The 13,563-nt window shown below is 41.9% G+C and overlaps 1 protein-coding gene across 3 annotated transcripts in view; it reads left to right on the top strand.

Annotated features, from left to right (window-relative positions):
* SNX9 (sorting nexin 9) overlaps window positions 1-13,563 on the top strand; it is a 113,865-nt gene that overhangs the window by 69,827 nt on the left and 30,475 nt on the right. For all 3 annotated transcript variants that reach the window (XM_039467588.2, XM_074397203.1, XM_074397204.1), the window contains 4 exons: window positions 5,213-5,360; window positions 9,096-9,180; window positions 12,772-12,897; window positions 13,015-13,132. In XM_039467588.2, the coding sequence (XP_039323522.1) occupies window positions 5,213-5,360; window positions 9,096-9,180; window positions 12,772-12,897; window positions 13,015-13,132 (477 nt within the window). The remainder of the gene's footprint in view (window positions 1-5,212; window positions 5,361-9,095; window positions 9,181-12,771; window positions 12,898-13,014; window positions 13,133-13,563) is intronic.

Raw genomic sequence — 13,563 nt, 5'->3', positions numbered from 1 at the left:
GGAAGACCAAACTGTTTTCGCTGTTCCCACACTCAGCACAACACAGAACACACTGTGACCACAGCATGGGAGGGGAGGATTGCACCACACACCAAACAGCTCCTCAGCGGACACCAACTGGGTGTCCTGCAGTCGCAACACTGTCTATCTGGAGTCAGATCCGGGGGTTCCCATGCCCCCCAACTTGGGCTCAGTTAATTTGCTGGAGCGGCTCACAGAACTCAGGGAAACGCTTTACTTACTACTGTTAGTTTATTACAAAGCAAAATTTACAGGATGCAAATAAAGAGCCAGATGAGCCGGGCATGGTGGCTCATGCCTGTAATCCCAGCACTTTGGGAGGCTGAGGCAGGTGGATCACGAGGTCAAGAGATCGAGGCCATCCTGGTCAACATGGTGAAACCCTGTCTCTACTAAAAATACAAAACATTAGCTGGGCATGGTGGTGCGTGCCTGTAATCCCAGCTACTCAGGAGGCTGAGGCAGGAGAATTGCCTGAACCCAGGAGGCGGAGGTTGCGGTGAGCTGAGATCACGCCATTGCACTCCAGCCTGGGTAACGAGCGAAACTCCGTGTAAAAAAAAAAAAAAAAAAAAAAAAAAAAAGCCAGACAAAGAGATGCATAGGGTGAGGCATGGGGCAGGGCCACAGAGCTTTCACAACCCCGCCCCGGGTGCTCCTACATGTGCAGCTCCCCAGAATCGTTTTTCCTGTAGCTCAAGGATTTTTAGGGTGCCTTCATCACATAGGCATGTTCAGTTATTTATTTTTTATTTATTTTTTGAGATGGAGTTTCACTCTGGTTGTCCAGGCTGGAATGCAGTGGTGTGATCTCAGCTCACCACAGCCTCCACCTCCCAGGTTCAAGTGATTCTTTTGCCTCAGCCTCCTGAGTAACTGGGATTATAGTCGCCCACCACCACACCTAGCTAGTTTATTGTATTTTTAGTAGAGGCGAGGTTTCACCATGTTGGCCAAGCTGGTCTCAAACTCCTGATCTCAGGTGATCCACCCACCTCAGCCTCCCAACGTACTGGGATTACAGGCATGAGCCACCACACCCGTCTGGCATGATTGATTATCAATTCAACCTCTTGTCCCTCTTTTCTTCCCAGAGAATGGGAAGTAGAGCTGGAGCTGGAAGTTCTAAGCTTCTATTCCTGGCTTGGTCCTTCTGGTGACCAGCCCCCATCCCACCAAGAGTCACTTTGTTAGAACAAAAGATGATGCCTCTACCACTCGAGAAATTCCAAGGGTTAGGAGGTCTGTGTCAGGAGCCAGGGTCAGAGACCAAATAATCAGAACAAAAGATGTACCTAGCACATCTGGCATTCAGAAAGTTATAAGGGTTTTAGGAGCTCTGTGCCAGGAACTGGGGACACAGACCAGATATCTATTTCTTACCTCACAGTACCACTCTGGGTCATTGAGTCAAAAATAGATTTTATTCAAAAGAACTGCTTGCAGTTGCCCTTATTCAGTAATAGCAAACCTGGATTCAAATGTAGATGGTCATTAACCGTAAATTTATTTCAGTCTCACTTATCTGTACGGAGTCACAGATTCAAACGCTTGCTTGGTAAAGTAAAAGCAAAGCAGGTGGTGGAGGCTGCAGAAGGCCAAGGGCCCCTGCTGTCGCCTGAGGATCTCTGCATTTGCAGGGCAGCTGAGCCCATGTTCTGATCTCCGCATCTTCAGAGATGTGACAAGTCTTGGTTATTTGTCACCTTATTTTAACGTCTTAGCAGCTAACACATTTGTTTTAAAATCTTGAGCCAGAGACGTGTATGTGGATGGGAGGTAGCTCATCCTGCTGGTATAGTCTCTGCATTTACTGTTTGATCTTTAACTCCTGTTTGACTAGGCCAGGCGTCCCCAGACTTTTTACACAGGGGACCACTTCACTGTCCCTCAGACCGTTGGAGGGCCGCCACATCCTGTGCTCCTCTCACTGACCACCAATGGAAGAGGTGCCCCTTCCTGAAGTGCGGCGGGGGGCCAGATAAATGGCTTCAGGGGACCGCAAGTTTGGGGACTCCTGGACTAGGCTATGAATAGAAATACTGAGGCTGAGGAGAAGTGTATGGAATGGGAAACAATTCGGGAGTTAAGGATATTTTTGTCTGTTCTGAAATTAAATAAGAAGATAATCTTCTGTGATTTTTGTACGATCCCTGAATCTTGCCTCCTCAGTAAGCATATTGGGCCAAAAATTAAATGTCTGTTCTAAACAGCAGGGACCTTGCACATAAACCCAGAGACGGGCCCAGGTCCTGGCTCAAGGCTGGCGGTCATAGACAGGAGCTGCCTGCAGCAGAATCAGGACTGTGGGCTGGGTGGAATCATTGAGAGACTCCTGGCGTCCGGCTTTTTCGGTTGGCCCAGATCCTTCTCATAGTTGTTCTTTTCCCATTTGGTATTTGTCTCTCAGCTTCTCCACAGTGGCATTCTTAGGGTCTGACACTAAAGGACACTCAGGCCGTTAGAGTAGGGGAGGAACAAGGAGGAGGAGAGCTGACAGCAGCTTTTCTGACACAGGGATTATTGTCAGAATAGTAGCTACTGATGCTACTTAATTACTTCTCTCTGGTCTTTTTCTCGTTCGCTTTTCTCCCACACCCCAACCCGGTCTTTTGAATATCCTCCTCGGTGCCCGTCTCTCCCCTTTATTCCTTGTGTTAAACATTTGCCTTTCACGGATCTGTCGTCCCTTTGGTCCTCCCCCAGCCTCTTGAATTAAAGGGAATTCTGCTTATTTGTAAGTTTATAAGACTAGATTTGTCAGTGTAGAGGCCTCTACAAGTCTTTTCTCCTGTGTATCACTTAACATTCTTATAGTCTGCATTTATCTGAAGTTACCTGGACTGACAGCCTTATCTTTTTTTTTGTTTTCTTTGAGACGGAGTTTCGCTCTTGTTACCCAGGCTGGAGTGCAATGGCGCGATCTCGGCTCACCGCAACCTCCGCCTCCTGGGTTCAGGCAATTCTCCTGCCTCAGCCTCCTGAGTAGCTGGGATTACAGGCACGCGCCACCACGCCCAGCTAATTTTTTTGTATTTTTAGTAGAGACGGGGTTTCACCATGTTGACCAGGATGGTCTCGATCTCTCGACCTCGTGATCCACCCGCCTCGGCCTCCCAAAGTGCTGGGATTACAGGCTTGAGCCACCGCGCCCGGCCGACTGACAGCCTTTTAAAAAAATAATCTATACTTGAGGTATACAGTAGTGTTGTAATATACATGTATATAGTGAAATTCTTACTGCAGTCAAGCACTTAACATATCCCTCACCTCACATGGTTACCTAAGTGCCTGTGTGTGTGTGTGTGTGTGTGAGAGAGAGAGAGAGAGAGAGAGAGCGAGCACCTAAAATGTACTCCGTCAGCAAGTTTCCCACATACAATGCGGTATCATTAACTGTAGTCCTCATACTGTACGTTAGCTCTCTAGACTTACCCTACGTAACTGCAGCGTTGAACCTTTGACCTGCATCTCCCTAGTTTCCCCTCTCCCTGCCCCTGGTAACCATCCTTCTACTCTCTACTTCTGTAAGTTTTAAAAGATTTTTTTAAAGACCTGTTAAAAATTTCACATGGAAATAAGATCACGTGATATTTTTCTCTCTGTGTCTGGCTTGTTTCACTTAGCCTGATGTCCTTCAGGTTCATCTATGGTGTCACAAATGTCAGGATTTCCTTTTAAGGCTGAATAATATTCCATTTTATGTGTGTACTACGGTTTCTTTATTCATTCATCCATAGACAGACACTTAGGTTGATTCCATATCTTGGCAATTGCAAATAATGCTGCATTGGAAATGGGCATGCAGCTATCTCTACAAGGTACTGCTCTCATTTCTTTTGTATATATATATGGGAGAGGAGTTGCAGGGTCATACGGTAGTCCTATTTTTTATTGTTTGAGCCTCCATACTGTTTTCCATAGCAGCTATGCCAATTTACATTTCCATCAAAAGTATACAAGGGTTTCTTTTTCTTCACACCTTTACCAGCACTCGTGATCCCTTGACTTTTTAAATAATAGCCATCCAGCCGAGCACGGTGGCTCACGCCTGTAATCTTAGCACTTTGTGAGGCGGAGGCAGGCGGATCACCTGAGCTCAGGAGTTCAAGACCAGCCAGGGCAACATGTTGAAACCCTGTCTCTACTAAAAATCCAAAAAGTGGCTGGGCATAACGATGGACACCTGTAATCCTAGCTACTCTGGAAACTGAGGCACAAGATCACTTGAACCTGGGAGGTGGAAGTTGCAGTGAGCCAAGATTGTGCCTCTGGGTGACAGAGCGAGACTCCATCTCAAACAAACAAACAAACAAATAAATAAATAATAGCCATCCTAAGAGGTGGGAAGTGATATTTCATTGCGGTTTTGATTTCCATTTCCCTAGTGATTAGTGATGTTGCATGCCTTTTCATAGACCTCTTGGCCATTTTTTTTTGGTCTTTGGAAAAATGTCAGTTTGGGTCCTATGTTCACTTTTTTAACTGAGCTTTTTTTTTTTTTTTAAGCTATTGAGTTTTGCAAGTTCCTTGTGTGTTTTGAATGTTAACATGTCATCAGATGCATGCATAGTTCACAAACATTTTCTCCCAGCCCGTAGGCTGCCTTTTCATTTTGATTGTCTCCTTTGCTGCTCAGAAGCTTTTTCGTTTCATGTAGTCCCGCTTGTTTTTGACTTTGTTTCTTGCGCTTTTAGTGTGATATTCAAAAAACAGTGGCCAAGGCCAGTGTCAAGGAGCTTTTCCCCTGTTTCCTTCTAGGAGTTTTATGGTTTCAGGTCTTCCATTTAGGTCTGGAATCTGTCTGAAGTTTATTTTTGTGTGTGGTGTAAGACAGAGGTCCAGTTTTATTCTTTTGCATGTGGATATCTGGTTTTCCCAGAACCACTTATTAAAGAGACTGTCCTTTCTCCATTGTGTCATCTTGGTGCCTTTGTCAAAAATTAATCTGATAACCCTCTTTAAGTTGCTTCTGATTTGTCTTTTGCACTAAAAGAATCTGTAATTCAAGCCTTAAAATTGACTAATAGCCTTTACTCTTAACATCCATGTTATGCTCCTATACTATACCCTTTTCTCCATCAAAAAAAAAAAAAAATTGATTTGCCCAGTAGGTAGTTATTATCAGAAAAGTAATTTTATTTTTATTTTGGTCTTTTTTTAACTGATAGTCTTCCATTTTCACCTCTAGCAACTGGCGACGATGATGACTGGGATGAAGACTGGGATGGACCCAAGTCCTCTTCCTACTTTAAGGATTCAGAATCAGCTGACGCAGGGGGCGTTCAACGAGGAAATAGTCGTGCTAGTGCCTCGTCCATGAAAATTCCCCTTAACAAGTAAGTTTAAAGGGGAGCCAGGGAACCAGGGCTTAGTACAAAGTATGTACCATACAAAGAGACAGCTGGCTTTTTCCCTTTCTAGTAATCTCATAAGTTTTGGATATGATTTGGTTATTTTTATTTGGATTTTAAGTTAGAAGCTTACTTGAAAAGATTTTCGTTTTATAAGAGAAATATTTCTTTTATTTAACGATTTCCCAAATTGTTTTCATTACTTAACACCTTGATCAATTTATGACATATTAAGGTTTCACTGCTAATGTTACAGGAAAGCTAAAAAATAATAACTCTTTTAAATGTTCCACTATTTTATTAATCACTTGCTGTTTGCCAGTCATTGTGCAAAATGGTTTGTATGCATTCCCATATAACCTTCATATCCTTTTGTGGTACATAAAACCCGTTTTACTTCGGACAAACTGATGCCCAGAGAGACGCACCGAAGTCTTCCACCTAGGAAGCCAGGCCCTCAGGCACCAAAGCACATGCTCTTGGCCCCTGTGCCTAAAAATGTGGTCAAGAGCTTTGTTTCAGCTTTGGTTTCTCTTAGATATAAAACAAAAAAAGTGGTGTTACTTTGTGTTTTGTTTTGTTTTGAGACAGGTGTCTCACTCTTATCACCCAGGCTGAAGTGCTGTGGTGTGATCTCGGCTCACTAAACCTCCACCTCCCAGGTTCAAGCGATTCGTGTGCCTCATCCACCCAGATAGCTGGGATTACAACCACATGCTACTGTGCCCTGCTAATTTTTGTATTTTTAGTAGAGACAGAGTTTCACCATGCTGGCCAGGCTACTCTCAAACTCCTGGCCTCAAGTGATTTGCCCGCCTCTGCCTCCCAAAGTGCTGGGATTACAGGCTTGAGCCACTACACCTAGCCAGAAAAAAAGTTTTTAACAGTACTTGTAGATACCCTACTTAGCAGGAAAGCATGTGGACACCAGTGACCATGGATATAGCGCTGTAGGATTCTTTGGAGAGACCTAAATAAGGCTATAGTTTATGCCAGTGTAGCTTGAAGGAGATGTATTAATAATTTATGACTTCCATCAGAATCTTCAAGTGCTCTTCTTCCAGTAGTTATGTTTAGTTTATTTTTCAAAATTACAAGTACTTTTTTCCAATATTCCAAGTTCATGAATCAAAGCAGATATGAAAGAATATTAATCTGTGTCTGGGAAAATTAAAAACATAACGATATCTAAATAAACATCTATTTAAACATCAGGATGTAGGTCTAGATCTAGTGTAATCAGTTCTACAAGTTTTCCAAAGTAAATTGAAATAGCTTCAGGTGATTAAATGAGTTCTTTTTTGACTGCACACTTTTGCTGCCTCTTACCCAGTTTCTTCCATTATATATTTTCATGCTTAATTGTATGCATAATAAAATTAGTCATTCTCTGTTTTGTTCGTCAACTGTGTCTTGTTTCAGAGTCAAATTTGAAGTTTTCAGTAATGGTCAGTAGTGATGTGCATCATTGTCAGCTGTTCTTTCAATGTCAATATAAAGGATATTGAAAACTCATACAAATCAACCCCTTTTTGAAAACGAAGGAAGTAGAGAGAAAAATGAATGGCCACGTTTTCATGGCTGATGAGTGAGGTTCCAGCTTCTGCCTGGGAGTCTCTGACTCTGGTTTTTTGTGCGCTCCTCTGCTCCACACTTGCTCTCTGATTTGTTCATAACCTTAGGCAAGTTTCATGACCTGTTGGAACCTCTAAAGTTTCTTTGTCTCTAAAGCAAGGAGGTTGGCTTTACGAATTCTTTCTGCTCTAAATTATCATCCCGAGTTGAAACCACACCTGTGCCTCTAAGGCATCTGTCTCTATAGTGCTGTGAACAATTTAAAACCCTGTGTATGTGTGTTTAACTGTACTAATGTATAAATGTATAAATGAGTCTCTTAAACTTAATTATAAAAAATGTTTTTAAGTATTAGCACTTTTTCAGCAATTACTCCATTTTATATGACAGCTGTATTCTAGTCATGGAACATAAATCCTATACTGGAAAAGGAGATCTGAAATTTAAATATACTTGAGCATTATAAGAATTCATCTTGGGCCAGGTGCAGTGGCTCATGCCTGTAATCCCAGCACTTTGGGAGGCCGAGGTAGGCAGATCACTAGATCAGGAGTTTGAGACCAGCCTGGCCAACATGGTGAAACCTCAATCTGTACCAAAAAAATAAAAATTTAGTCAGGCATGGTGGCGCGCCTGTAATCCCAGCTACTTGGAAGGCTGAGGCAGGAGAGGAGCTTGAACCCAGGAGGCAGAGGTTGCAGTGAGCCAAGATGGCACCACTGCACTCCAGCCTGGGTGACAGAGACTCCATCTCTAAATAAATAAGTGTTCCAGGTCAGCCTGTTAATTCATTAAGCATTCAGTATGCTCCACAAACTCCTCCTGAAAACACAAACGTTTCCTCTGAGTGACTCTGGCTGCTGTAATAAACAGGTATAAATGGAAAGTGGCAGTCAGGTGTGATGAATGGAATCACAAAATATGCTCAAAATGCCAAGGAAGCGTGAGGAAGACTGTACCTGAGGCTGCAGGGAGTACTTCCAAAGAGAGGATGACTTAATCACCAATGACTTAAATGTACTGAGTACACGCTAGGCTCTTTACGTCAATCTTTAAGTTCCTTATCACCTTAGAAGGTAGGCCATTCTGGCCCCATTCTTCCCACAAGGAGTTTGCAGCTCCTAAGGCCACCTAAGTGTTGGAGTTGGAATTCAGACCGCACGCCATCCAGCTCCAGGACACCTCTGGTCTCTTGTATAAGCTGTGTTTTAAAGGAATGTCTAGAGAAAGGAGACTTGAGAACAGTTAGTCGAGAATGCAGGAGAAGACATGGCCCCTGAGAGCATCACACTGGCTTTTGGCTTGACACGTGAATGAAAGGAGAAGCAGTGCGGCTGGAACTTCATAGAAATAAGATTCCTTTTCCCATTGTAGATATTTTAGTTCCTTTTTTTCTGTTAAAGAAAAATTCAAAAACCCAAATTAATCTTGTCTTTTTCAGTAGCACTTTGGATAGTGGTCCTCCAATTTTAGAAACGTCCTTGGGATACAGATTTCATTTCTGGAAATAGTCAAGTTTATTTAAGTTTTTGGGTCTTAAGTGACCGCCCTTACCCTCCCCACCTCACCCTCTAGCCAAATTTATTGATGATACTTTTGAGTTTCTTTACTAAGGAGACTTGTTTTTTGCTGTCATGAACTGCTTCTGCCATCAATTCCAAAAGATACAAACACATATGCTGATCATCAGGACATCCTCTTTGGGATAATTGTGGCCTCTGGAGTGAGCTTGTTGAAAGGCAACTTTAATTTGGATGTAGAAATGCCAGCAGGTGGCTGTTGCCCGCTATGGCCAACTCAGATTGGTGTGCTACTACTCACTGCCCCAGGGAAATAGGGGACATTATTTTCAGGTCTGCCCTTCACTCTCTGGGGTGACGGAATGTTTCAGATAATAGTCAAGCAAATAGAGCGCCTGTAAACATCACACCTTCTGGAGTCAAACTGTTCTCTTTACCAGATCAAGCTTAATTAAATGCCTAATTGGCCATTGAACAATCTGATTACATTAGGTTTCTTTTACCGCAGTTTCCTAGCACCTGAAAGACAGGACAAGGTCAAAACTGGTAAATTAAGTAAATGTGGACGGGAGTTGTAAACTTCTTGAAAGACTTAAGACTCACCAACATTTATATTCATGATTAGATTTCCTGGATTTGCAAAACCTGGCACGGAACAGTATTTGTTGGCCAAACAACTAGCAAAACCCAAAGAGAAAATTCCCATCATTGTAAGTTTGTTCATTTTTGTGTGCTTTCTTTCTGATTAAGCTCTTTCGTGATACTGTACCTTAAAGCTAAGTAGGTTATTCATCTTTTGGAAAGTATTTTAAATATATTTAATGCCCTAAGGAACTGGTAAGATCTGTTAGTTTTGTAGTATTGAAGATAATTAGTACAAATTAATGTCATTATGTTGTTTACTCTTTATGTTTCAGATTTTTAGTTTTGAACAAACACTCATAATACATACTGTTTTGATCATTTTTTTCTAAAGTGTCTTGAAGTGTATTTTACATCTGTTTTTCTGCCAGCCCTATGTTTAATGAACTCAAGTCAAGTATTTACGTTTCTTCCCTCGTAAAGTACATGTATGTTATTAGAATAAGGTGCCCCTTCAGGGATATTGGTAATAGTGTTTTTTTCCAGTAAACCAGCTGTCAGATTGAGGTAAGGAGCTTCCAGATAGAAGCTGGGAGTTAAGGACATCATTAAGAATATCTGTCTTAAAATTCTGTGGTTATTGTATAACGTGACACAAGCCCTTTGGTTTCATTCCACATTTTGATCAGTGATAGATTTTCTGTCCAGGTGATATTTAGTTGTAGATTTCCAAATGCAATTGAGAACGGTAGCTACCTTCTGTTCCTGTTGACTTAGCCCTGTAACCATCAGATTGGGAACAGGGGGAGGCCTTGAGTGTTCTCACCCTGGACTCAGTTAAGGATAAGGAAACGTCTGGTCTTACTCTGTGATCTTTGGAGACTTGATAAAATTGCAGGAATAGTGTTAGATTCTCTAATTATTTGTCTCTACATATTTGAACTCTTGGAACTCTTCAGACTCAAGAGCTGTATAACCAAGAGCCTTTGTTATGCTTTTTCCCTCAAGCAAATTTAGGGTAACTAACTTCTGAGTACTACTAATATGAAAGGTTTTTTTTCCTGTTTTCTCTGGACTTTAAAAAAAATGAACATGTACCATTATTCTTTTCATTACATTTAAAACTCTGCAAAATCAAGGGCTCACAGCTCTGCCTCAGATTCTTTGTCCCAACCATGCAGTGGTGGTACAGAGCTAAGGGTCTCAGCCTTTCATTGACCTGCAAGTTTTAGGTAGAATCGGACCCATTACTAGGCAGGTCTGCCTGTGTGGGCTTCTTACATGGAAAAAGCCGAGGAAAGCCACTGTGTCTTCAGGAGGCCCAGAGAAAGCAGAGACTCTCTTTGCTCTAAAAGTGCATTAACCTTGCCCACTCATGAAACAGAGCCCTGTGAAACTGGGCCCTTAGCCAAGCACCATTGCCGCTCTCAGCGTGTTCACGGAGGGAGTTCCCAAAAGTCATCTCCTCTGCAGCTTTCTGGTAGTTTCTTGGATCTGGGCATTCTCTGAGTGCGTTATAGTCATTTATTCTCAGAGATTTTCTTCTTAGTCTCTTTTTAAACTACTCTTATCCTTGGACTCGGGCACTTTTCTGACCTAACAGACTCTGGACTTTTATATCCCAATATGCTTTTCCCATCTTCCACTTAAATATGTGTGTGTGTGTGTGTGTGTGTGTGTATATATATATATATACACACACATATATATATATATATATATACACACACATATATATATATATATATATACACACACACATATATATATATATATATACACACACACACACACACACACATATATATGTATATGTGTGTGTGTGTATATATATACACACACATATATATATATATGGCCAGGTGCAGTGGCTCACCTGTAATCCTAGCACTTTGGGAGACTAAGCTGGGTAGATCACGAGGTCAGGAGTTCAAGACTAGCCTGGCCAAAATGGTGAAACTTTGTCTCTACTAAAAATAAAAAATTAGCCAGGCGTGGTGGTGGGTGCCTGTAATTCCAGCTACTTAGGAGGCTGAGGCAGAGAATTGCTTGAACCCGGGAGGTGGAGGTTGCAGTGAGCCGAGATTGTGCCACTGCACTTCAGCCTGGGCACCAGAGAGACTCTGGCAAAAAAAAAAAAAAAAAAAAAAGTGTGTGTGTGTGTATATGGACTGAGTATACTTTTTTTTTTTTAATGTCTGTCTGGCCTTGCCTCTCTGAGGTCTCAACCTAAACAAATCTCTCTTCCTTCAGCCCAGTCTGTGTGATTTTTTTCATTTTCTTTTCACCTTCTTACTGTACTTTTTCAAATCTGCAGGAATAAAACCTGTTCTATATATTATTTCATTCTCCTCGAATCTCTGAATGAATTCCCTTCCTAGAAATAGTGGTCCTTTTGCAGTTTATTCTATTCCTAGATTATAACTCAATTATTTTTCATTTTCAAGCCAAGAAGATAGGTAACATTCTCAGTATAATAAGGACTTCTATTGCTCTGAAATGAGCTTCGATAAGATCTGCTGTCCTACAGTCTGAATCTCTAGAATCAATCTGTCATTGTGATCAAAGTTTCTGAAATGAATGTGCCAGCAAACAGCTTGAGACTGTTGGTGACTCAGGGAGTGACTACAGGAGCTGTACATGAGCTCCAGCATCCAGATTTCTCTGCAGCTGCCCCCATGGCCTTGGATGCTGTTTTAAATAAGACGAAAAAACCAGGTTTGGGACAGCAGACCTATTGTCACCTAGCAAGGCCTAGCAGAAATGATGCTCAGGCTCAAAACTTACATAGGAGGTCTCTACATCCTCATTTGGAACTTAGCTTGTTTCCCTTCCTCACCTCCCGCTACAGCTAAAACCCCAGCTAACTAATGTTAGCCTCACCTGAATTTTTGAACTTTTGCCCCAGTCACAGGTAGAAGAGAAGGCCAGTGGGAATGGAATGGAGGCCTCCCCTCTTCGGGCAAACCTTGCCCAGGTGGGCGTGATACCTGGGGTTGGAAGTGAGCCAGACCACTGTGCACAGGCACAGCAGTCCGTGGAAAAAACAGCTAGCCTGGTTCTTGCTTTGAGACATAGTACCTCCGCATGCCCCCTGCCACCACCCACCCCTTGACACTAGTAGTAAAACAATGACTCTCAGGCTCTGGCCAGTCTGATGAATCACTCTGTGAGCCAAAACAGTGTTGCTCAAAGTGTGGTGCACAGGCCAGTTGTCCATCTGAAAACTGCTTGTTCCTGATCCACTGTGAGATAGGTACAGAACATGAGAGTATTTAGAAAACTTGAGGGCAATTCGGTATTATTGAAAAAAATCACAATGTGTCATGTTTCACCAAACTATTAGTTTATGATAGATTGGAAAATTTTTAAAACTAGTTCTTTATCACATATAGCTTGAGACAGCTGGACTAGAAAGAGACAAAGGGACATCGTAACCAGCACTCTCCTCGGGGAAGGGAAGCTGGCATCTCTTCTCCATAGGCTGAGCTACCCACATGGGAGCAGAGGGGTTGTCCCACAGGTGTGTTCTTTAAACATAGTATCTAATAGGAACAGAAACCATTGAACCATTTATGTTACTTCTCAAAGAGGAACAAGAATGGCCCACGAAAGGACTTCTCATTCTGAAAAGAATTACTTGCTGATGTATATCAATTGTATTTATTATTTTTATTTTTCCATGTAACAAAATTACTTCTTTCTGGAACGTTGCATAGGTTGGAGATTATGGCCCAATGTGGGTTTATCCTACCTCTACATTTGACTGTGTGGTAGCAGATCCCAGGAAAGGCTCCAAAATGTATGGTCTGAAGAGCTACATTGAATATCAGCTGACACCTACTGTAAGTGTCCACATTATCAAAAGCAAAATCATGTTTGCATCACTGATTGCAGCTTGCTGTTTTCTTCATGTTCTGGAGTTGGCATTGATAACCTTTTCTCTTCCCCTTATTTCGTAGAACACTAATCGATCTGTAAACCACCGATATAAGCACTTTGACTGGTTATATGAGCGCCTCCTGGTTAAGTTTGGGTCAGCCATTCCAATCCCTTCGCTTCCGGACAAACAAGTCACAGGTGAGTGTGTTTAATGCTAAACTCAGGATGACAAATAAAAAGACTCCAGTTAGCTTATCCTCCTGTAAGTCAGTGATAGCATTTTACATCCTGTAGAGCAGCAGGATGTAGGAGTTGGAAACAGTAATTAAATTCAGCTATGAAGAGAGAACCATAGCATTTAGTACATATATCTGGAAGTTGCCCAAACATCCAACAAGAACATTTAATGGGCAAATCAGAGGTCTTGGTATGTGTCTTGAATTCCAGCAGAGTCATTGTCTTCATTGCAGTACCCTTTCCTGTAAAAGAAATATTTAAAATATTTAAATATTTCACATTTAAAATATGTGAAAAGGGACACCTGAAAAAATAGAAATGAATGATTCAAATAGGCTAAAAAGGAGATAAAAACATATGACCCACATAACTGCAAACAGGTTATACAGGTG

Source organism: Saimiri boliviensis, chromosome 4 (assembly GCF_048565385.1).
Source record: "Saimiri boliviensis isolate mSaiBol1 chromosome 4, mSaiBol1.pri, whole genome shotgun sequence".
NCBI classification, from domain to species: Eukaryota; Metazoa; Chordata; class Mammalia; order Primates; family Cebidae; genus Saimiri; species Saimiri boliviensis.
The sequence above is the reverse complement of the archived record's forward strand: the minus strand, read 5'-3'. Positions and strand labels throughout refer to the sequence as shown.